Source organism: Oryzias latipes, chromosome 6 (assembly GCF_002234675.1).
Source record: "Oryzias latipes chromosome 6, ASM223467v1".
Taxonomy (NCBI): Eukaryota; Metazoa; Chordata; class Actinopteri; order Beloniformes; family Adrianichthyidae; genus Oryzias; species Oryzias latipes.
Genome location: NC_019864.2, coordinates 27,489,432 through 27,513,778, shown reverse-complemented (window position 1 = coordinate 27,513,778; position 24,347 = coordinate 27,489,432). Strand labels below are relative to the sequence as shown.

The window sequence follows — 24,347 nt, the reverse complement described above, 5'->3', positions numbered from 1 at the left end:
TCGGTGGAGAACTTTTTGTCTCATTAGGAGATCTAGACATCTAGAAATAAGGAAATTATTAATAAATGAGTCTGAATCACTTTGCTCCATTATTTTGACAATAGAAAAACTTGATTTAAGAATTTTTAAAAAATGGGGAAAAAATGAAATTACCCAATTTTAGGTTCAAATTTAAGGATGTTATGTTTAAGTTAAATTTTAGACTTGCATTCACTGTCATTGAAAAGAATAATTCATATTTATGTTCTAGTGCTAGTTTTAGATTTTGAGGATTTAAGAAAACTTGTACACATATTCTCATTTTGTTCACATGTTGTTCTAAAATGAGTCATTTTTACTTAATACACTAGTTTGTTTTCACTGTAATAAAAAGGAACTACAACTAGAAGGAGCTGCATTCCCAGAAGGAAATGCAGGGTTGAATGCTATATTGCTAAATAAAAATGAAACTTAAAAGGTAATAATTGGCACAAAAAAAAAATCAAAATTGACCATAAATAAAGTGAAAACATCACAGTAACAAAAAAGATATGCATGTGAAAAATGCCAGTGCCAGGTATCGGACCAGCAAGGTTCTACACCAAGGATTCCAAATGTATTAAAAAAGGAGAATAAAATCCTGGAAATCCTGGAATATCTTTAAAAATTCCAGGATTTGAAGGACCAAAGTAGGTTTTGCTAACTGGGTTTGCAAGAACAAATATTTTTCAAGATTTAAGCAAAAACAAATGGAAGTAGCTCACCATGGCGATGAAGCGGCCGATGAAGCGGAAGTAGGTGAGGTGGTCGGGGTTGATGGAGGAGGCGGGGTTGATCTGGAGGCAGTAGTTGTTCTTGCCGGCGTATTCAAACAAACAGTACATGGGGTTCAGGACTTCGTGTGACAGCAGGAAGAACCACTCTCTGCAGAGCGAGAGGACAGACGGCGTTACTGCAGGGCGGAGCAAAAACCTGAAGATCATTTACGTCAGGACAACAGCTTTCATTTTCATTTAGGGAAGGGATGGAAAGCTCAACACATGTCTGGAGATAACACCATATAAGAAACACAAAGAAAAATAGAAAGTCCGAGATTCAGCAAAAAAACGAAACCTGTAAAACATGGAAGGATAAAAATAAAAAAGGAACTTTACACATTAGTGGAAAATAAAACAAAAATAAACGAAAGTGTTACAACTTTTCCAAATTCCTAAGAAAGAATTTCCCACTCTCATAAAGATTGTGTTTTTAACATGTTCTTGAGCCATTTTTCTCATGATGGAGAGCACATATAGAAAAACTTAAGACTTAAAACTGCATTTCTGAGTAATTCTTTATTCAAACCATAGTGAAAAAAAGAAAAAAAGGCATTGGAAAAAACTTGGGTGACATAGAAGCTACTACGGCAAGCCACAAGCTCCCTGCTCCGCTCCATCTTGATGCATCCACCAGACAAATAGATCTGTGAACGAGTTTGTTTTTCGTATTCAAGCTGACGTCTGGCTCAAAACCAAAGACTAGCTCCGATATTGCTCGCCATTTTTGTTGCACCGGTAATATTCGGTTGGGGTTGTGAGGACTGTAAGCTAACGAGAGAGCGTGCAAACAGATGGATGATGGGAAGGGAGGAAAGCTTACTCTGCACCAACAGTTCCACCTACAATTCAATTTCATATAAACTACTATTGCTCTGCAGAAACTATGTTCTAGTAAACTACACCTTTTATTTTTTTGTGGCTAAAAACGGCATTTAAAAAAAAATAATGCTGTGAACGCTTTAAAAATACATCAAGAGATGATCAGAATCAGATCAAATGTGTTAAAGTTTGTCTTGAAGCAATTCCAACGAACGACAGAGCAGAAGAATCTGAAGAGCAGATTAGACAAACTGTGGAGGAATGAATGTTAGACAGAATGAAGGCCCCTCCACCAGCAGCAGCAGCAGCGCTCCTTAAGCCCCGCCCACACCCGCGGGGGGCGTGCGGAGCGCTGGGTGTTATGGACTGACGGACGGGCTGACGGACGCAGACACCTCCCAACATCCCGTCCGTGGTTCTACCCTGTGGTAGAACAGCATGATGTCACCTACCATAGGGTAAAACCACTGACGTGACACCGGAGACAGAGACACAATGCAAAAAAACAAAAAAAAAACAAAACACCCAAAAGGGAGAACGATGAGAACACCACAAACAGAAAAAAAAATATATGCAGAGAGGAAGACCTGAAGGACAGCAGGAGGCGTGACAGGAACAGATGATGGTGGGAGGACAAGGGAGCTCCAGGAGGAGGAGGTTCTGCAACAAGCTAAAACATCCCTGTGTGGCTACAGGATGAATCTTTACACAGAAGACGCTTTTCTGCCTTCAACTCTGGCGTTTAAACACAGGGGAAGCTAACGGATGATTGCCACAAGAACCTGTAGGATCATGGATCTCCAAAAGTTAGCAAACTTTAATCAGAGCTCAGACAAATAGCAGGAGGATTACAGGGTTTAGTGTCGAACCTGATAAACCCGGTGATGCTGCATCCTGTCGCTACGGCAACAAATTGAGAAAACGCTGCCACCATCGGGTCATTAAAACAACTCCTAGTGCATGTTGGGACAACAGACTGAAATTTTAAAGCTAAAAATAGTTTAAGTCACGAGTTGATAATGAAACAAAGCATAACATAAACTTTGCGTTCATTCTCCATCACTAAACCTAAATATGTAATCTATAGGAGGAGGAGGAGGAAGCGGCAGAAGCTAAACATACACCAACACCACCCTCACCAACATCAAACATGGAGGCTTGTGTAAAGAATACCCACAGGTGGATGAGATGCAGGAAAACCAGAGAAGGCACATAAGACGACAGAATGCGAATGAAGGCTAAGGCGGAGGTGCGTTTGGATTTCTCCTCACCTGGCGATGCCGCCATAGTCAAGCCCCTCCTCCCCTCTCATGATGATGTAGAGTCGACGACGAAGATCGTACGGCTTCACATTCATGATCTGATGAAGAGAAGTGTAAAAAAAAAAAAAAAAAAGGTTACTAGTAAATTACTAGTAATTTTTTCTGTTAGAAGTAACAATTGTTTTTCAAGACAAAACATATTGAATGATCTTGAGTCATTTGATTTTAAAATACATCAAATTTTTAAGTGTATTATATTATTTTATGCATTTTAACTGTAATTTGTGTTTTTTTTCCTCTTGTAGAGCACTTTGTGACTGCTGTCTGTGGTACTTACCAAATATCTATATCATTAGAAATTTGCCTGAGTTGTGGATGGGACTGTTAGCATAGAGTGCCCCGCCCCCCCTTCCTATCACCCTTATCCGATAGTTCTCTGTTCACTCTCTATCCTGCTAGCTTACAGCCCCTCACATCCGTAATCCAACATGACCGGCACAACAAAAATGACAATATATGTCCTCCACATAATGAGAAAAATGCCAAAGTTTTAAAGTAAACATACATTTATGTATATGAATTTATGTCCAATTCTCATCTTACTTTTAGAAAAAAAAGGTTTAGAAATAAGGACTGTTGTAGCACGAGGAATAGCACAGGATTTTTTTTTGGGGGGGGGGGGGTACTTTATTTTAAATCATGTTTTGAAATATTTCCAGTTACAAGAGCAATCAATATACCTGACAATGAGTGTCTAACCCATCTTCAAAGGCCAGAACATCCTAACTTATTTGAAGATGAAATCTTAACACAAATTCACTATTTCCATTGGCACTTTTAAGCGAAAAACATCTCATACTCTGCTTTTTTCTTCAGTGTATGATTTTGAAAGCGGACAAGAGAAAGGAAAATGAAACTTGACGTCACTTGTTTAGTCTATGTTCAAATCCTAGAGTAGTTTTCAGTCTGACCTGCTGAAATGAATCCTCAAACAGCGTCTGTCTGGACACGGAGATCTTCACGTGGCTTGGCAAGGCGTTGGACTGCAGGGCAACAAGAACCACGAGAGGGTAAGAGTTAAACATATAAACACACACACACATATCTATATATCCATATATCTATATATATATATAGATATATATAAGTATATTTATATCGAGTTGCTGCTACAGTTTGACAGGTGTGCGTAAGAAAGTGACCAGTGAGTCCACTCACTGAGGCATGTAGCCAAGGTCAAGACGGTCTGCTATAGTTCAAACAGAGCATCAGAACCAGGAAGAAAGGTGGTTGAAGTGACTTTGAACGTTGCATGGTTGTTGGTGCCAGACGGGCTGGTCTGAGGATTTCAGAAACTGCTGATCTTCTGGGATTTTCACCCACAACCATCTCTGGGGTTTACAGAGAATAGCCCCAAAATGAGATCAGAGGAGAATGGCCAGACTAGTTCCAGCTGATAGAAAGATAACAGGAACTCAAAGAACCACTGGTTACAACCAACAAAGCCTGGTGCCACCGCCACAGTCTACCAGAGTACTGTTGCTGACCATGTCTATCCCTTTCTGACCACAGTGTACCATCTTGTACCAGCGCGGTGTCATAAAGCTGGAATCATCTTAGACATGATGATGCGTTCACTGGACTCAAATGGCCTCCACATTCACCAGATCTCAACCCAACAGAACACCTTTGGGACGTAATGGAACAGGAGATCGGCATCATGGGATGTGCAGCCGACAAATCTGCTGCAACTGCGTGATGCTGTCATGTCAATATGGACCCACCTCTCTGAGGAATGTGTCCAGTACTTTGTTGAATCAATGCCACCAAGGATTAAGGCAGTTCTGAAGGTAAAGCGGGTCCAGCACGGTACTAGCAAGGTGTTCCTAATAAAGTGGCAGTCCGTTTGTGCCTTCTATTTCTTTAGTAAGATATTTTCACTACATATTCATTTCAAAATAAAATAAATGGAGTCTGTTGATTTTTATTCTCCTCTCACATTGACAGTCTAACAGGTTTTAATAATTTTTTAAAGGATAATAAGTGTTCAATTTATAATTTATCCAAGAATAAATTAGGACGTGATCCTTTTGCCTCAAATAACAAAAAAAAAAGTAGTATTTTTCTGCTTGGAGGAGGCAAAACAATCAGTGAGAGCAGATCCAGACAACAGCAGCTGACTCCTAAAATAATATGAGGTATATAAAAAAATTAAAAATAAAAGGACTTGGAAAAGAGTTTCTGTGCTGTACCCAAGAGCCAGAAGAAATGTGACCTAAATTCAGGCCTCTCCTCTGCTGAAACCGCAGCACCAAAGCAGCTACCATCAGCGGCCTGCTTTTCCATCTTTTCAGGATGTTGACATTTTAAACGGACAAGCAAAGCACTACTGTTTTGTTAGTGTGCACAGCTGCTCCGGGTGTTTTTCTCCACATTGTTCACATGCGAAACAATCCTCTTTCCCCGTATTTTCCCCTCTTCTTCGAAAAAAACAACCTCAGCCAATAAATATATATATATTTTTATATTGAACATTGTTTGGTGTCTGCGGACTCTTTCAACACTTACATGACACAGGAAACGGAACTGGTGGTATTTCCACCTAAAGCTGCGATCGTATGCTCCGGGTGAGCCGCCCTGCCGTGACCTGCACACACACACAAGCAAAGAAAAATAAAGTTTTCATGAAAAAAATCGTGAATATATAAGATAACAGTCGGCTTGTTTAAGAAACCCTAATGATGCTGGTCGCATGGTCATTCCATGCTTTGTGCTCTAAATGACAAAAGGGATCGTCTGAGCAGAGTGAGCTGAACACGGCTCTGCAGCTGTGTTAGTATAAGCTGCACCAACTCTGCACACACACAGACACGCAAACCCCATATGTGCTTCGTCAGCAGCAGAAAAGCAAAGAGGCAGAGAAAAAGAGAGTTGGATGATGGGAAGGAGGAGGAGGAGGAGAGTGAAATCAGGAGGAGGAAAGAAAGAGGCCTCTAATGTGCTGGCTTTGCCATTGCCAGGTTGCCAGGCACATCTCGGTTTGGGTTAGGAAACGGAGACCGCGGCAGCAGCAGAGCCCTGGCCACAGACTCACACCGCAGCGAGATCCAGAGGAACAGCGGCGAGGGCTTCTTCTGCCGCCATCGGGCCTAAAAATACATGCAAACATCAGCAGGAAAGGGCTTTCGTGCACATGCACAAACGGCGTACAACAGCAGCTCTGCACAGAAAAGCACAAACAGCCACACACATGCCAGCGCAGGCGGCTGTGGATCTGCTGTCGCACTTCTGCACATTCTCCTGACTTCTGCGGGGAGATTTCTGACTGCTTCAAGGCAAACGGGAAGAGCAGTGTGTTTGGATGAAGATGCTGCTAGGTTCCACACAGGAACTGATGCAGAAGTTAATCACATGCGACCCAAGGAAACCCAGCAAAGTAGCAAAAATCAATGGATAACAAATGGGCTCAATAAACTCACTAATGAAACTGGATTGAAAAAAAAAAAATTCAGCCTGAATCAAAACAACGGAGTTTGTGGATTCTATTCTTCTTCCGGTTCTGCAGGTTAGCAAGATAATAGTTACCCTGGCTCAAACCCGGGTCTGGGGTCTTTAAAGGTGGTGGTACGGGAGTTGTGGTCCACAAAATATCGTACTCCCTCCGCGGTGTACTTCATCTCCCAGCCCGGGGGCAGGGGGTGCTCCTTGATCATCCTGCAACAGGGAGAGGGCAGTGAGCACGGTCCCAGTCGGAGAGGCTCGGTAAGACGTCCTCTGCCAACCTGCCGGGCTAAAGGTCAGGATGCTAAAAACCCGAAAGCATGCATCAATCTGCCGTGATGCTTTGCTGCCAAGTTTGTGGTTTAAAGACCAGGAGAGGAGTATAAATCTCAAGGATTTTACAGGTGAAAGAAGCAGAAAAAAAATCAGTGGGTTCAAGAAAATCCTGAAGTTTTTAGATCATTTGAGTATTTCTCTGAAAGATAAATCAGCTGCACGGGAAGGTAAAATCATGCAGACTTTAAATTGACTTGGTTTGAACCCACACTCCATTAATTGGTGCAAAATAATGAGGTAAAATGTATTTGTTACTTCAATGGTCTGCAGACATGAAATGAGTCAAAGGTCAAACGGGAGAGAAAAAATCTGGATTTTTCTCCTTTTGAAATAAGTGATTCTAAGACCAACAAAAGCAAAAATGAGAAAATAAGTTGAACAGTTTGATGTGAATGCATTGAAGCAGAGTTTGTGGAAAAGAGTCCCAGTCGGGTAAATCCATCAGATGATAATCTGGAATAATCTGATCAGTGTGCTGTAATATGGATGACTCAGTCGCTGCCGTTTTATGTCTGCCAGCATCTTTCTCAGGATGACTAAACACTTAAAGCACCACCTAACAAGCAGCATGCACACACACACGCACACACACACACACGCACAAAAGTGTGCACGTGCATCCGTGGTTGAAGCGGCTCTCACCCTTGGGTCCGAGGATCATCCCACTGAGTCGTCCGTGTGTTGTGGTTGACAAAGTAGACTCTGCCGTTGTCCTGACGCTTCTCTGCAGACACACACAGGACAGGAGGACAGGGGGGGGGGGGGGGGGGTCTCAAATGAGAAAACTCCCCACACAGACAGAAGCTGCCCGTCTGTCTTTGAAGAGGGGGGAGGAAAAAAAAAACCAAAAAGTCTCCACCATGAGAGAAAAGCGGCGTGCCGGTGTGGTATTTCGCTGCGACTCGCCATTGAACGTTTTAGTGTGCGGGAGCGCGCCTGAAGGGGGGGGGGGGGGTGAAACGGGTGTCAGGGTCACTGGAAATGCCAGTGACTTTCACGTCTGCCCCCCGCACCCCCACCAAAAAATCTTCAGGGGATGTCCTTCTGAAAGCGTGCTGAGGTGTGCACAGCAGTCAGAGGGGGTGACCGGCGCCCCCTCCCTCAGTCGCCCTGACATCTTTTTCTCATTAACGGGAGCGTGTGGAGGGCCCAGAAACAGTGGTGCTCACATTGCAGCTAGCCTTTACACCCTCTCTGCCCCCCTTACCCTTCATTTTGAAACCCCCATCCTCTTTTTTCTTTATTGGCTACCATCTCTCCCCCCCCCCCCCCTAATTTCTTCTTCTTCTTTGAGTCTAATATCAACCACAGATGAAAAAGCGGCTCAGCAGAGCCCTGACTGTGAGCCAGGGGTTTGAGGTTTTGATGCACCGCAGCATGTTGAAAAGGCATCACAGACGGGGACTGGGAGCTTTTGGAGCAAACGCGCCTCAGAGGAGGAAAACGTTGATGGGACCGGAGCTGCCAGCAGATTATAGAGGACAGTGTGACATGACTCTGCTATGATCCGACAGCTTTTACTCATTTGGGAAAAGCCTGGATGATGAAGAGCCCCATCAATAACGCAGCCTCGACTTGTAGGATTAAAGGGGGTCAAGCAAAGTAATAAACGAGCGCAGAACCAAATTAAAGAAACAGCTTTTCTTCAGCTCAGTGAAAATAGAGATTAGTGGAGCGGAGAAATGAATCAATTAAAGGCTGATGTGCTGACAGCCAACTGCAAGCTGAGTGAGAAACAAGGACCATGTGGCCTGCGTCGATTCTTCTCTTTTTGAGTGTCACATATGACTTTAAAGATCTAGATTAAATAGAAAAAAGCTCCTGGTTTAAAAACATTCTCAATATTCTGCATTTCAGAAGCACCTTAACTCTATAAAAGCTTCCTCAGGGACAAATGTTGGCAAACCATGTAGGATGTGAGGGCAAAAAAAGGAAAAGAAAAAAAAAAAAAAGCACAAACTCTCTAATGACATGAAGCAAACTTACCCCATCCGGGAGGCAGCGCGCCCAGAGGGTCATTTTCCACCGGAGCACCAGACGGCTGAGGCGGGGTGGGGGAGACAGAGAGAGACAAAGCAAATCCAGTTAGGATACTTTTGCCTCCTTCCTGACTTCTTCTTCTTCTTCCCCCCGGTTCTCGCCGATTGTCCGCGTTGGAAACCATGATGTGAAAAACTTCATGTTGAGCTCAGGGATCAGCACAGAAAAGTTGGAGAAGAAGGGTTTAGAATAAAGAGTGGGAAAGTCTTTTGAGCTCTGATTTGTTTGGCTGAAGTGTGAGGAGTAGAAGATTCCTCACTGCTGCTGCGGCGGCGGCGGCGAGGAACGACTGAGGGAGCTGGCCGGCCGGCGGCTCCTATGCTTTCCAAAAACTACACGCTTGGTAGGAGGATGAAACAAAAACACGGTTCCAATGAGCTCAGTGGCTAGATGCAAGCCCCGCCCCCTCCCCTCAAGCTTCCCGCTCACCTCCTCAAATACACCTACCCCCCCCCCCCCCCCTCCTCCCTCACCACCCTGGCATCCCTCCCAGCCCCACCCTCTGGCCCTCCTCCTTCATCCTGCTCTCTTCTAGTGCTGCTGTGAAAGTAGGCAGGGAAGTGTGATGTCTGAGGGAACTGAGGGAACATTCATGCTTGTTCCAGACTGGACACCCCACCTCCTAGACAGCCCCACCCACCCAAACTCTGACAAAAGGCACCTTTATTCAACCTGGGCCTGGAAACCACTCTGGGGTTTACTCAGCCTGCAGTCATACACACAATTTAAAAAAAAAAAAAAAAAAAAATGTGTGCGCACCACGATGTGGAAAGTTTGTCCGCGGAAAACAGTCTGTGAAAGCCGGCATTCTTATGTACAGAAATGAGCATGAATAAATGAGGTGCACTGGAAAAGCAGATGAAAAGATGCTTGTTGGGATGGAGCAGCAGCTGATGATTTCATGACGCCGCAGCATCGTTCAGCAGATCCACAATCTGCCCCGACAAAATCTCCACTCTACACCAAGAAAGTCAGGTTTTTGGGGTCTGGGTGGCATGAAAAGGTGGATTTTCACGAGGGTACAACGGCGACGGCGTTCTGTATAACAGCATCTCTGCCATGGAAACTCTGTGGGAGTCGGGACGGAAAGGAACGGGCCGGTTGGAGGAGCCAAAGTGGGCACAGAACAGGGTTAACGGCAGTGTGTGTGCCGCTGCCATCAACAGCCAGCAGCCCCACCCGTTAGGGCTCTCTGTGACTAAAAAAGGTAAAGGGAGAATATAATGATATAAAGACACGATGACTTCATCCTGGCTCTGACCATTCAGGCTCTTCGGCGGCTTCCAGACGGAGCAAGGAAAAGAAAGGCAGGCTGAGAAAACATGGGAGGGAGAGGAAGCAGGCAGAGAACGGCGTGTTGGCACAAATGAAAGCTGAACGCCGCTGACGGCGAAAAGGGTTCAGAGCCAAGCAGTGCAGGTGAAGATGGCTTTAAACCTGCAGCCTTTATGCCACTGACAAAACGGAACCAAAAACAAACAATTTAAACATCTCCAGAGAGTGGGTTTGTGTGAACGGTGACATCAGGAGCTCATCAGAGAAAATATTTGCTTTTTAAGTTTCCCAAAAGTAAAGCAAACCCATAAATCTGAAAGTAAAAATAAATATATACATAAAAAAGGTAAAACAGCAAATATCGTCATTTTAAGCTTCCCAACCAACAAAGATCCTCATTAATTTATCAAAGACCCACGTGTTTTTAACGTGTTCTTGTGGCATTTTTCTGATGATGGATGACATTTAGAAAGAAATTTAAGATTAAAAATTCTTAAAAAATCTGTGATTTTCTTTATTCAAATCATAGTGAATCAGGAGCAGACGAAAAAACTCATGTAAAGGGCTGTAAGCTAACGGAAGAGAGTGCAAACAGATGGATGATGGGAAATGCGCACAGGCATGCTCCGCACCTCAAGTCCTACCCACAAACTTGGTGAATTTCTGCTGAACTCCTGCCGCTCTGCAGAAACTATGTCCTAGAAAACAACTGATAATCATAATTAAAACACCAGTAGGAAGATGATGGGAGTCAATCTTTAGCGAAATACATTTCAATTAAGAAGCTTTCTCTTTTTTCAGGATCTCAAAATAAGCTAAATCTAATGAATAAATGATAAAACTAATATTTGTAACAATTTATCGTTTTAATACTATAAAATTAATGCAAACGTATTTAAAAATATCCGAAAAAGTGGTTATTAAGTAAAAAAAAACGTTGCCGGAGCTTCGGTGGGATTTGTTCTTTGTCCCTTCATGGTATAAATGTCAGAGGACGAGGGGATATGCTGACGGGTGGTGTGAGAAAATGAGTGCGTGGGTTTTCCTGTTGGGTGGTGTGATGCTAAAACACAGGACTGATTCAGGTGCTGCTGTTAGTTAGGGAGGCCCTGTTCCAGCTAACGGGAGGAGAGGAGGGAATACAGGACTCAAAGAAGGGCAGGAAACAAAAAGCAAAAAAAAGAAAGAAGCGATGGGGCTCATTGGAAAGGAGTTTTAATAAAACTACAGGTATAAAGAAGGAAATGACAAATTGAGGGATTTCTACAGAAGCGACAGGGTGATAAGGAGGGGTTAAATAGAAAAAAGTAAACGTAAAGGAGGGAAGACTGGCATTGGGGGAGGAAACGGCAGTTAAAGACTGGGGGACTGCACTCTTAATGAGCAGCAATTACGGTGCAAACATACATTTGTGCTTCTACTTCTGCAGGAACTGCAGCTACAACAGTCAATATTTTCTTTACTGATCAATGCAAAAGACGTTTGACTCGTTTAAATCCCCCAAAATACAAAAACGTTTTCAAATGGAGCACCGACTCAAATACCAAAAACCTTCAGCTGCTTTATTTTAATGTGATAAGACACAAAACAATTCCAATGATTGAAACATTTACATTCAATCAACATTCAATATAAAAGCTTTTGAAGTCTCACTCCGATCATCTTTTTATTTATTTTAACGGCATTTCCAGTGGCCTTAGAATTATGATGCCGTTTTTAGGCAAAAATCCCCCCCAAAAACTGCAATTTTCTAGGACATACTTTCTGCAGAGCACCAGAAGTTCATTAGAAATTCAACTCTGGGTTTTTTGCGCGGGGCAGTTGGCGTGGTGCAAGCCGAGCGAATTTTCCACATCACAAATAAGCTCTTTTTCCAAGACCATTTTTATGTCTGCTCCCGATTCAAAGACACAAAAATGGAATTTTAAGCTTACATTTCTCCATACATATTATCCATCATCAGAAATATGCCACAAGAACATGTTAAAAACACAGAAAACACCATTTAATTTGAAGCGGGTCTTTAAACAGACAGACAGGTCTGAAATGTTTTTTTTCACAGAAAAACTACTTAACGTCGTCATTCAATCACAGCTACAGGGGCAAAGAGCAGCCAAAGAGCAGGTTGACTTAAAAAGTAAACAGGTTGAGCATAAAACGGACTAATCTGATCCTCCAGAGGGTTCGCCTTCGTACAACCTGTGTTTGTGTGAGAGCCACAGTGCCTTACAGAGGAGTCTTGGCCCCTTGGCCCTCCCTGGTTGTCATGTGCTGCACAGAAGAAATGTTGCACCTGACCTCAACATTACAAAACTGTGAACACATGGGCTCCGACACAAGCAGGAGGAGCACATGATCTGCACTCACTCCAGCATCTACAGAACCCAGCAGCTCCAGAGGAACTTTCTCAGTATGGTTTGTTCACATAAAAAGGACCAGATTCAGCATCGGAACATCCTGCAGAGTGTGTAAGCTAGGAAGTGCAACCATGAATCAACTTAATCGATGAACTGATTTATATTCCTACGATCCAACCAGATCAATCTGTGTGAGGCATAATTGAATATACCATTATAAAATCCTTTCAAAAGGGAATAAAAGGATTATATGAATATTGGAAAATCTCATTCGAATTGAGGAACAATAGGTTTATTTTGCTAGAACAGAAAAATGTATGGTGCATTGTCTTTAATCTGTCTATCATTCCAGTCCAATGAGTGGAAACACTCAAAGACAACAGTGGGCTGAACTTTAGGAAGCTAAGATGTGAATAGTTTACTTGTTTGTTTGTACACATGTTTATTTTACACTTGTTTATCTTGAAGAAATCCAAGGAATCTGGAAAATTGCTAAATATTTCCTGGATCCATTTTATGTCAGTGAATCGGATGGTTCAAAATTCTAACATGGACAATGAATAGTATCGTCAACCACAAATTATGATATGATCTGAATCAAGTAGTTCAAATGGATGGTTACACCCCTAGTGTTAGCTAAACGTTTGGAGAGTAGAGGAAAAGTTCAGTGTCGGAGTGAAAGCATGAACCCTTTCAGCTCCTGCGTTCACACACACTGCGGTCAGAAATAGCTGCAGCTATCAGCAGCGTGGGCATTCCAAGACAGAGCAGTGTACTGTCAACAGGGAGGACAGCCTCCCCGCCATTCTCACACAGCAAGCGCAGGAGGGCGGGAAGGAAAGAAGGATGCAGAAATTTCCAGCTCTGAAAACACTCTGTTTCCATGACGCATGCGTGCAAAACTTTATTGAAATTCTAGAGATGTCACACACAAAAAAAACAACCACACAATTTCGCAATTACACTGTTTCCATTAAATCCTAACTATGTGAATAAACACAAACCAAATCACGCGATAAGTCATTAATAAAAAATGTTTTGACGATAAATGAAACATTTTTTTTAAAGTTTCCATTATGCAAATGTATTATCGCAAATCCAATTTGCGCAATTTCCTTGCGATCGCAGTTAACGCCGTCTTTTGCAAAATGTGCATCACAGGCGCCCCCTCTGGCAGGTGTGGGATATTGCAATGAAAATTATGTTTATTTATTGTGCAGGCCTAACGCAAACTCCAATACTTGAATGGAGGGATTCCGTATATCGGCCAGGGATTGATTTTCTTCAAGCTGAGAGTTTTTTCCCCTTTTTATTAAATAGTGGGACCAGAGCACAGACTCGGCGCAAATTGTTAAAACTCACAGAAAATTACAGGCAATTACAGTTGGTGGAAACCCATCTGTCACTGATGACGCAGATTACTGAACAGTTCACAGGAAAATTGCTGCAATAGAAGCTCCTCTCACTGCTGACCCACGGTGGAGCGGCAGATTTCTAGCTTCAAACTGCTGCAGATGATGTGAGCAGCCGCTATACCACGATGACAGCTACACAAAATCCAACCATCGCTAAAAACAAATCTGCATGTGTGGAAAGAAGTCTTAAAATTTCAAAAAGCATCTATGAAGATGTTTGGATTTAGTTCCCCTGGAGTTTATTCAAGCATGCAACAAAAAAGCTGCTGTAATTTATTTTATTGCTAGGATTCTTTGGCTGTTTGGTGCCAAACTAAAGCTCAAACAGAACTTTTTCTCGACAGAAGTTGAGTTTTTTTTGGCCCCCAATCAGATACCAAGTGATTTGATTTTGAGAATCTTCCAATACTGAGTCCTGATCCAATACTTTTGTAAAGCATAAAATTTTTTTTTTTTTCAAATGAATTAAGTAATTATAACTCGCTCATATCAATGGAACCATTTTTTAAAATTCAGTTGTTTTAGAGAGTGCTGAGAGTTTGGGGCGTCATCTCCCTCAGAACACCTAAAAATGCATAGAAAATCATGCCATCATCATATCAGTCCATCTTCTCCTCTAAACTGTTGATTATGACTTATACATTTTAAATTGAATGCTCTTCCTGACCTTACCCTCTGCATTTACCGGGCTTGGGACAGGCAGAAGCAGGACACTGGTTTGTGCCCTGTTGGGGTTTATTCATTTTATTGGTCTATATGACCATCTGCCTGTCCGTCCATACGGTTACAAAATGTCAATAAAATAAGGCAATAGAATGTTGTGATCCGTTAATGATATGCAGACTTCTAGCGGGTCATTTTGTTGAAATAATTAGCTTGAAATATATAGTGCAGATAAAAATAATCATAAAATAAATATTCGATCCCTGATCAGGACACAACATCCGATATTGATCGAGTCTGAAACGATGCGATTGGACCCAATCTTCAATCTTGTGATAAGATCATATCTGTGTTCATGGCAATGACGTTTCCCAGGATAGTTTTCAAACGTCTTTGAATATTTGTTTAGCTTAAAAGCCAAAAGTCCTTTTTTATTTTTTTTTAGGTCAATAGGAAATCCCAGCCTTTTTGGTTGTTATATATCTTGTGTTTTTTTAAGACTTTCGTGCACTGGTTAGATGACTTCACCCTACAGTTTCCTGAATATTCCCCCCAATGGGAATAATAAATGTTACATTGCATTGATGTGGAAGGACTAAGACAGGAAGAGCCCCATGACCCCCCCTTAGTGCTCGCCGGTGGCGGCCTGCAGTACCTGGTAGAGGAAGCGCTGGCTGAACTGGTGCATCGCGCCCTGCAGCTGGCTGCGCTGGCTCTGCCACTGCTGGTAGTTGCGCACCGACTCGGCCGTGGGCCTCTGCCACGTGGTGGTTCTGGTGTTGTGGTCCACATAGTAGAACCGGCCCCGCTGATCCACTCGCTTCTCCCAGCTGGACGGGAAACGGGGAAGGAGGGAGAAGACTTTCACAATTCAGACTTTCAAGCGTGGGTGGCTGCAAGAAAAAGCAGCTTAGAGTATGCGCTACAATTAAAAAAGGTTAAGTAAAATAAACAAAGACAAGAAAAGGAAGAGAAAAAAGAAAGGAGTTTAAGAGAGTAAAAGCCAAGAATAAGAAAACATATAGATGGTCGTGGAATTAGATGGACGAAAAGGGAAAAGGAAAACAGGACAAAGGAGATGTTGCTGTGATGGTTAAAGCTGTTTTTAGAGATTTATGTCGACGTTGCAACACTTTTTTTTAGCGTTTGTTCAAACAGAATAAAAATTCCAGGTATTTTTATGGTTTTAAAAAAAATGTAACTTCTTTTAAAAGCTTGATTTAACATTTTGACTTTGCTGACAGAAGAATTAGGTTCTGACTGACAAAAACGGCACCGCGGCGTGAGGCTGAGCACCACGACTGCCGGTGGCTTTACTCAGAGGTTTCTGAAGGTGCCGCTCTTCCTCTGAGACGGGGGGGTCTAGACAGGCACTGAGATACAGACGGCGGATGGAGAGAATGGTAGAATAAAGCCCCTAAGATCAACCCACCCCCAGATGGTTTCCATGGGCTCACCAGGGCTGCCTGCTTGTCTGCTGCTATTCTCATATCTGTGACTTAAGCGCCACAGAATTTGGGGGGAAAACAGAATGGACTTCCGCTCGCTCCCTAAAACACACACACTGCAGATAGGCGGGCATCTCAAACATGTTCTCTGCTGGCCTTTCACTAACAACCATCTGCACAGATGCTCTCCGTCTACATGACACTTTCTTTCACTTCAGGTTCAGAGTGAAAGTAAACCTTTTCCAGGTTACACCCCCCCCCCTCCCAGTGGTCCACAAACTCCAAATAGACTCACTTTTGTCAATGCAAACTCGCACACAAACACGGCCCCTGTTTTAGGGCAGAGCGACGGCGTGAGAGGAGGGCTTTTCATGCTCACGCTGGTCTGCTGGGTGAATTAATATTTGCTTTAAACCTAGCTTACATCTTTCATGGACAGTCAAGTTTGACATGCTTATTGCAAAGCAAAGAAAATTAACTTTAAATGAAATGATGAGGTCAAAAGACTTGGCGGTGCTTAAATCAACATCTCTGCAAAAACCAAAAACTAACTGAGCTTAACCAGAAACAATGACAGAAAAAACATCTCTGCTTCAATCTGCTCATTCTCTTGGAATTTATTTTGAAAATATTGTTTTATTCCTGGTTTTTAAGTTTAAAACACAACTAGAGGCTTGGTTTAGCTTTCAAAATAAAAGCATTAAAACTTGTTAGGAAAAAATAAAGTGTTATGAGACTTAGTTTAAAAATCTAACTATCTAAACTATCCAAGGACATCTTATTTAGCCATGTTGCTTTAAAAAAAAAATCCAAAACTGTTTTGCCATTTTAGAAACAGTTTGATGTCTTTTGTGGCTTTGCCTGAAAAATACAAACATCCAAGTTTCAAATTATGGTTATTGACATCGATGCTAAAATAAAGTAAACACACTTCCTGATTTTAAAGTCATGTGACTCCATATGTAAAATGTTAAACCACCACTATGATCATCTTTTGATCTGTTTTCAAAGCGTTCCCAGCGTCTTATAATTAATGCCGTTTTTAGGCGAATTCAAGAAACCCAAGTTGTTTTTTAGGACACAGGTTATGCAGAGCTGAAGTAGTTCATTAGAAATATTAACTACATATATATGAGTTTTGGAAGGGGGCGTTGGCAAGCCCGGACCTCTTTCCCTCCCCATTGTGAGCGGAGCAGCTTTTCTGGGACAAACTTTCTGCAAAGCAGCAGGAGTTCATCCGAAATTCACCTCTGAGTTGTGGGCGGGACTGTTGCCGCAGAGTAACCCCTCTGTCTATACTGCTAGCTTATAGCCCCTCACAACAAACAGGTGAGCTATATTGAAGCTATCCAGCAGTACAGTTTAGATCCAGATTCCAGCCCAGACGAGGACGTACACGTATCTATTTGTATGCAAATGGATGCATCAGGATGGAGCGGAGCACGGGGCTTGTGGCCTGCTGCAGTAGCTTCGTCGTCACGCCTACAAACTTTTTCGGTAACGCTTTCTTTTACAGTACAGTACTTACAGTGTACTTAAGTGGTATTTACATGGTACTTATTGTGAAACTACTAGGTACTTACAGGGTGTATACATGGTACTTTTTATGGAACTTACTGGGTACTTACATGGTACAAAATAGTAAAAAGGAGCATTCCATAGAACAGATTTTTTTCATATTATTTATCTTGCACGGTGGCGCAATGGTTAGCGCCCTTGCCTCACAGCAAGAAGGCCCCCAGTTCAAGTCTCTGCTGGGGGACCTGCAACAGAACGTCAATGGGGGACCTTCTCTCTGGGGTCTCTGGCTTCCTCCCACTGTCCAAAAACATGCTTCATAGGTCAATTGGCAACTCTAAATTGCCCCTAGGTGTGAGAGTGAATGTGATTGTGGCCCTGCGACAGACTGGCGAAGAGTCTGTCCCCTGCCTTCGCCCACAATTGGCCGGTAAAGGCTCCGGCAGCCCCGTGACCCCGAAAGGGACAAAACAGTAGAAAATGAATGATGAATGAATTATTTATCTTTTCTTCCATAGTTTTGTGTTGTTCCAGGAATGATTCACACTCCTTTACATGGCTTATGAGTTTGTCACCGAACGTGAAAACAGGAAATGGCCCCAGATCCTCACCTTGTTTTGTTGAGAATTTAAAACAAATTTCATTGTGATGACACTTTGTATGCTGCAGAAGTGTATCATATTAAAGATTGTTGTTTTCACTGCTGTCTTTTTTTTCTTTAAATTTACCACATGTTACAAGAAGTAATCAGGCCAGAATATGCAGTTACTTCACCTTTACCAACAAGTTAGCAGTGTTTCATTTGGTAAGGTCAGAAGACCAAGTGTGTATGTACACTGTACGGGAAGGCAATACATGAACACACCCAGCATTTAGTACTGAAAGTACCAAGTAATAGAGTGGAAATAGGGCTGACTTTCTTTTACAGTCAGGTTTTATTGTATTTAAGGGGTAGTTTCTGTGGTAAATTCATTGCAAAACCATGAAAGATACGAGTGCAGACTTAAATTCAAGGTACTTTATTTGTACTTACCTTGTTCTTACATGTGGTAAGTACCACAAAAGACACCTTTGCACAACATGTAAATACCCAGTAAGTACATTATAAATACCCATTATGTATCACACAAGTATGAACCAAATAGTACCACATAAATAAACAGCAAGTACCATGTAAGTACCAAGTAGACACAAAAATGTACCATGCAAGTACCCAGTAAGTTCCATAAAAAGTACCATGTAAACACCCTGTAAATACCCAGTAGTAACACAATAAGTACCATGTAAATACTACTTAAGTACACTGTAAGTACTGTACTGTAAAAGAAAGCGTTACCACTTTTTCCCCAACAGTCTTTTTCCGTCTGCTCCTGATTCTCAATGATTTGAATAAAGGAACCCTCAGAAATGCAATTTAAAGCTTATTTTTTCATCATTATTCATCATTAGAAAAATGCCCCAACAACTGATTAAAAACCCCAAAAACACAATTTTCATCTGAGTTGGTCTTTTAAAGAGGACCGAACAGAAACCTGCCCCTGTCGAATGAAACAAGTTACCTATAGAGCCACGGAAAACCTAGATATTATATTAGATATCTCCCACTTATGACAAAAAGTCCATGAATTATAACTTTTTTTATCACAATATTTTTCTTTCTTTGACGCCTCTCTAATTCTGCATGAACACAATGTCCAAAACTGACATTTCAACAAGATTTTAAGTATCAACTTGTATCTTAGGGTTTTTAAATACCATAAAGATGCCACCGATATCTGATCAATCTGTGGAAGACAAAATAAAAAGCCAAATAAAAAGCCTCGTGCATGAATTCAAACCAAGAAAATACACTACCATGTAAAGTTGATTTATTTAAGACAAATGTTTTGGTGCTATAAAGCAAAAATAGATTTCATTAGATAATTTGTTAGATCTCAGACTGAGTTTGCTTTAACGCAGAACAAAAACGGCAACATCTGGTTTTTGTCTTTTTGCTAAACTGAGGGATTATCTGAATCTGCTCCTCCACAGTGACTCTCAAAAGTCCAGCAGCAACGTAAATATAAGGCTGGAGCTCATTTTCGCAGAGTAGGACCGGGTCCACTTGGCTTTTTCTGTCATTAGAAGATGATGAGTGACAGCTCCTGACATGCAAGAGCACGATGGGAGGATCACCCTGCAGGTTTAGGGAGGACACGCATTTATTCTGACAGTCAGCAATGCTGCTCTTGATCATTTCTTAAACAGAGCAGCCCTACATCAGATCAGATAAGCTCCCAGCTCATGTAAGAGAGGCCGACTCAGTTTCTACATTCAAAGTTAGACTGAAAACATTCCTCTTTGGACAGGCTTATTGTCAGACTAGTTAGTATTCAGAGCTTATTTAACATAATGTTTATGTGTTGAAATAAAAATTATTAACAATAAAGTTGTTAGTAGGCTGCTAGAAGTTGAAGCTGGGGTAACTATGGTGCACTGGGGTTCTGTCCTCTTTTCTCATCTACTTCTACCCTTCCTCTCTTCTCCATTCTTGATCATTATTCATCATTTAGTTCTCCATGCCTCTGTTTGGTGCAGTGCGATTCGTGTATTGTCACTCTTTCCCTCTCCCCTCCTGGGGAGTGGGAGTGCTTCCAGACTCCAGTTGGCTCGTCTCTGCTCTGTACTTGGCCGTGTACCTCTTCTCTGCTCCTGCTCCTACACCTGGCTGTGGATCCTGCCTCCGACTCGACTCGCGCCCCCGAATTTCCCCCCAACTCCAGCTGGATGAAGCTCGTCTGCTGGACTTTATATATGTAGTTGTAGAGTTAGATAAGTTAATTCTTCTCCAAGAGTTCTGGTAAATCGCCTGTCCGTCCTGGGGGAGGATCCCTCCTTCCTGAGGTTTTTTCCGGAATCCGTTTTTTTAGGAGTTTTTCCTTACGGCGAAGGGGGGTCTAAGGGCAGGGATGCCGGTAAGCTTAGTCTGTTGTTTAGTTCAATTTAGTATTTTCCTATTGAATTCTATGTATTCATGATCCTTTTGAGTTCATGTTTACCCTTTTCAATTACCGATACGAAGCCCATCGAGACGACTGTTGATGTGAATTTGGGCTATACAAATAAAACTGAAAATTGATTTGAATCAGATGTGACATTTATCTGAAGTTCCTGACTGCCATGAGCTGTGGTCCTGCAGGCCATTCCTTCATATTCTGACCTATAGAGCAGCTTGCAAGAATTGTTGGTTGTGTGAATGTGTCAGAGCTGTCAGCATGCAGAAAGATTATGGCAAATAAAAAATAAAAAACATCTGCAATTTATCAACACAAGCACTGATTTGAAAAAATCTGCTCTACTTGAAGTCTTTAAACCTAAACGATTTGTGGTGAACAACAGTTTATTAATACGGTAAAACATTTATTATTGCAAGTTTATTTCCATTTCTGTATTTAGCATAAAAAAAGGTTTTGACTGTTTGGTCGTTCATAAAGAGAGAACATTTCCGTCGCGTCACTTGATGTTAAAAAAAACAAAGATTCCAATTCCAAGAATAGATTTTTATTTTCTTTAAAACTAATATTAAAACCTGAGCTTTTAGACTAAAAAACATCAAACCAGAGGAATAAACAACTGACTGCACAGACCGAGCAGACTGCAGGTAAATTCATAATAAGATATATAACTTTAATTTAATATTCTAAAAACTTGTTTAGGAAAGAAAATATATTCCTGCTTTTGTGTAATGAAGATATTTTGAACAAATTAATGTGACATTCTTTAAACTCAGCCAGGAGAATAAAAGTATTTTTTACTCATATTTTGTTTACAAAAAATACAAATAAGCATGTTTTTAATATTACCAAAAAAATGGAAGCACAGTAGATTGGCATTTATATCTAGCATATTTCCTAATAAAGAGGCAACAGAAAATGTTTTAATATTTGTTTTAGAGTCGAAAAACCCTCAGGAAGTTTGGTGAGAACCCCGAAGTTTTTTCCCACATATTGATTGTTCATAAGGAACTTAGATGTTGAAGTTATTGAGCATTAAAGCAGCTTATCTCCAATGTTGCATCGTCCATATGACCTTTTTCCGGCGTCATTTTTCACGGATAATCCACGTTGGGTCACGACAGCTTTGTATACCAGAACTCGAGTGTTGTTTGTTCAGACAAGAAACAACCGCTGCTACACAGCAGTAACACAACCACATTAAAGCTGCGGCCCTGATTACTGATCGCAGCCCTGATTAAGTCATGCACAAGCTCCTTTTCCTCGTTTAGACTGAGAAAACATTGAGAGCAAAGGACGTCGATGTGCTTTGGTCCGGCATTGCAGTGCTAATCTGATGGTTTTCTTTTAACTTCAAAATAATTTGATGTTGTGACACCAAACACTGCATTAATTATTATAATTATGGTCTTTTAATTATGATTGTGACGTTTTTAGCCAGAAATAAAAAAAAACCTGTGTCATTCTCTAGGACATAGTTTCTGCAGCGCAGCAGTAATTCATGAGAAATTCATCTCCAGGTTGTGGGCAAGCCCGCCCCCCTTCCTCTCCGCATTGCTAAGAACATCACAAAAAGCTCTTTTTTTAAACACCAATTTTTAGTCTGCGCCCGATTCAAAGCGATTTGAACAAAGAAATACTGAGAAATCCAATTTCAGGCTTAATTTTCTTTCTACATGTCCTCCATCATACGAAAAACGCCACAAGAAGATGTTTAAAAACTCCCAAAACAACATTTTCATTAGAGTGGGTCTTCTAAAAAAAAGGTTTTAATAAAACAGAACTGTGGCACAGTCTTGTCGTGAAAAGCAGACAGTTTGGCGTACCGTAGAAGCGCTCGGATGTTACATTTGTGATGCATTATGGGTCACACACTGAACAATTGAGTGAAGAAGAAAAAAGAAAAAAAGATAGTGTGACTCATGAGCTCTCATCAGCCTTCCTTCGGATGGCTTTCATTATTTCAGCTTCCAGACCTCGATTGCCCAACTACCCCAACCCTGCCCCCCCTTCAGCCTCTAAACAGTTCCTGGTGTGTGCATCTGGAGCGTTAGCCCCGGCTCAGCCTGCTAATTGATCCTCTGAAGAGCCATGCGGCCGGCAGCCAACACAGTGGTGGATGGAGGTGCATGTGGCACTAAGAAAAGACTTTTGTTCTCGGGGCCCCCACACTCTGGTTCCTCATGTGGAAAAATTGAGATGGGGGTTTGGATTTAAGGGAGGGTGACCTTTTCCCAAAAACAGCTGCTTTTTTTTTTTTCCTTCTCCCCCATCATCCAGTCACACACTCTGAGAAAAACAATAAATAATCAAGCGGAGTGAAACTGCTAAAACCGTTGCACATAATGCTGCTTTTGAAAATCAACAACTGTAGGATCAGGACGTGGTTCCGCGCCACATGTTCCACAGAACATAAAACACAAATTTAGACATAAAAAACTGACAAGGAGCCCTCCTTGAAGCTGAACGACACGGCTGAACACGGGCTCCTGGAAAAACACTAAAACCTAGAAACAGGAAGGCAAACAGAATCGGAACTTTGACAGATCGCTCACTCAGAGGTCCTGATAGTCCTTTAAAGACTTAAGGTGTGTTCAGACTGGAAAAATCCTTTGTTCCGGACCCAGTCGGTTTCATTTGTTCTGGATCCAGTCGTGAACCTCGCATTTGGTCTGTATTCAGACTGCCATCAAGCAGACCATTCTGCTCGGACCAAAGCTTGTAAACAAAACCATGTGACTAAAGATCTCTTCAGTCATTGGCCAAGAACTACGAGGGCGGGTCAACACAACAAGAAAAAGTGTTATATCGGGACAGTTAACTTATTAAAACTTTATATGTCGATTATCAGTTTTGGGAACGTTGGAAACAACACTTTTTACTTGTTCCTTTGGTACGGCGGAGGCCTTTTGCAGGGCGGTTCCTGGCAGTATGTGCTTTAACTCAGAGGATGCTAGCAACTGCAGTGATGAGGAGAAGACAGGTATCTAGGTTAATTCAATTCAATTTTAATTGTAAAGCCCAAACTCAGTAGGACCATGAATACATAGAATTCAATAGGTAAATTCTAAACTTAACTAACTAAACAGACTAAACTAAACGGTAAGGAAAAACTCCTAAAAAAAAAAAAAAAAAAGTTTAAAGAACTGGTTCCGGAGGGGAAAAGAAGAAACCTCAGGGGCGTCCACATGAAGGAGGGGTCCTCTCCCAGGACGGACAAGTGATGTACCGGAATTCTGCAAGTGTACCAATCCCCAGCTAAATGAGTCTGGAAGGATTGATTGTGGAAGTGAAATTTTTTTGCTTCATTTGTTTGTTTTCTTCTCTTTTTTAATCATGATTGTGGTTAATGACATATACATTGTCTGGAATACAGTGAGATTTGTGCTCAACTTCAATGTCCATCATCTTTTTTATTGAACACATTGTGAACGGCTAATAAAGAGGTTAATTAATTCTAATTCCTCCTGGTAGGTTTTCAGTCTTTATATAGTTGAAATAAACTGAACAGAGATCAAACCCTGAACCGAATATTACTGCAAACTCAAAAAAGGATCGTTTGTACGAGCATCAGCTCATTTCAATTTAAGAAACTGAAACTTTGCATTATTTTCCAGTCTTCAAACAACCTGTGCATCAACTGAGATAACAAACTTATAATAACAAACATACCCTGCAGGCAGTGGTCTCTCCCAAGTTGTGGTTTTGGTGTTGTGGTCGACGTAATACACTCTCCCGTGAGGCAAAACCCGCTGCTCCCAGCTGCACAAACACACAAATACACAACCACTGGAGCAGTAAGCAAACCACCAGAGCCGCTCACTTCTAAAATTCACAATTAGCTCTAATTAGATTCCTGGTTTAAGCAGCATTTTGCATGAGCTGGAATCATATGAGGATAAAACTGACACCGAGACGCATTG

General features: G+C 41.7%; 1 protein-coding gene and 1 non-coding gene across 3 annotated transcripts in view; both read right to left on the bottom strand.

The window, feature by feature from the left end:
- wwp2 (WW domain containing E3 ubiquitin protein ligase 2) overlaps nucleotides 1–24,347 on the bottom strand; it is a 59,832-nt gene that overhangs the window by 6,666 nt on the left and 28,819 nt on the right. Inside the window, exons 9-17 of one of the 2 annotated variants that reach the window (XM_023956034.1) lie at nucleotides 24,097–24,186; nucleotides 15,121–15,295; nucleotides 8,702–8,756; nucleotides 7,358–7,439; nucleotides 6,464–6,592; nucleotides 5,447–5,525; nucleotides 3,850–3,921; nucleotides 2,888–2,976; nucleotides 744–903 (exon numbers count right to left, since the gene is read on the bottom strand). In XM_023956034.1, the coding sequence (XP_023811802.1) occupies nucleotides 744–903; nucleotides 2,888–2,976; nucleotides 3,850–3,921; nucleotides 5,447–5,525; nucleotides 6,464–6,592; nucleotides 7,358–7,439; nucleotides 8,702–8,756; nucleotides 15,121–15,295; nucleotides 24,097–24,186 (931 nt within the window). The remainder of the gene's footprint in view (nucleotides 1–743; nucleotides 904–2,887; nucleotides 2,977–3,849; nucleotides 3,922–5,446; nucleotides 5,526–6,463; nucleotides 6,593–7,357; nucleotides 7,440–8,701; nucleotides 8,757–15,120; nucleotides 15,296–24,096; nucleotides 24,187–24,347) is intronic. The other variant, XM_023956035.1, reaches the window with a different exon arrangement.
- mir140 (microRNA 140) lies at nucleotides 2,009–2,103 on the bottom strand. The gene has a single exon (NR_107098.1). It is a non-coding gene; the product is annotated as a microRNA 140 (primary transcript).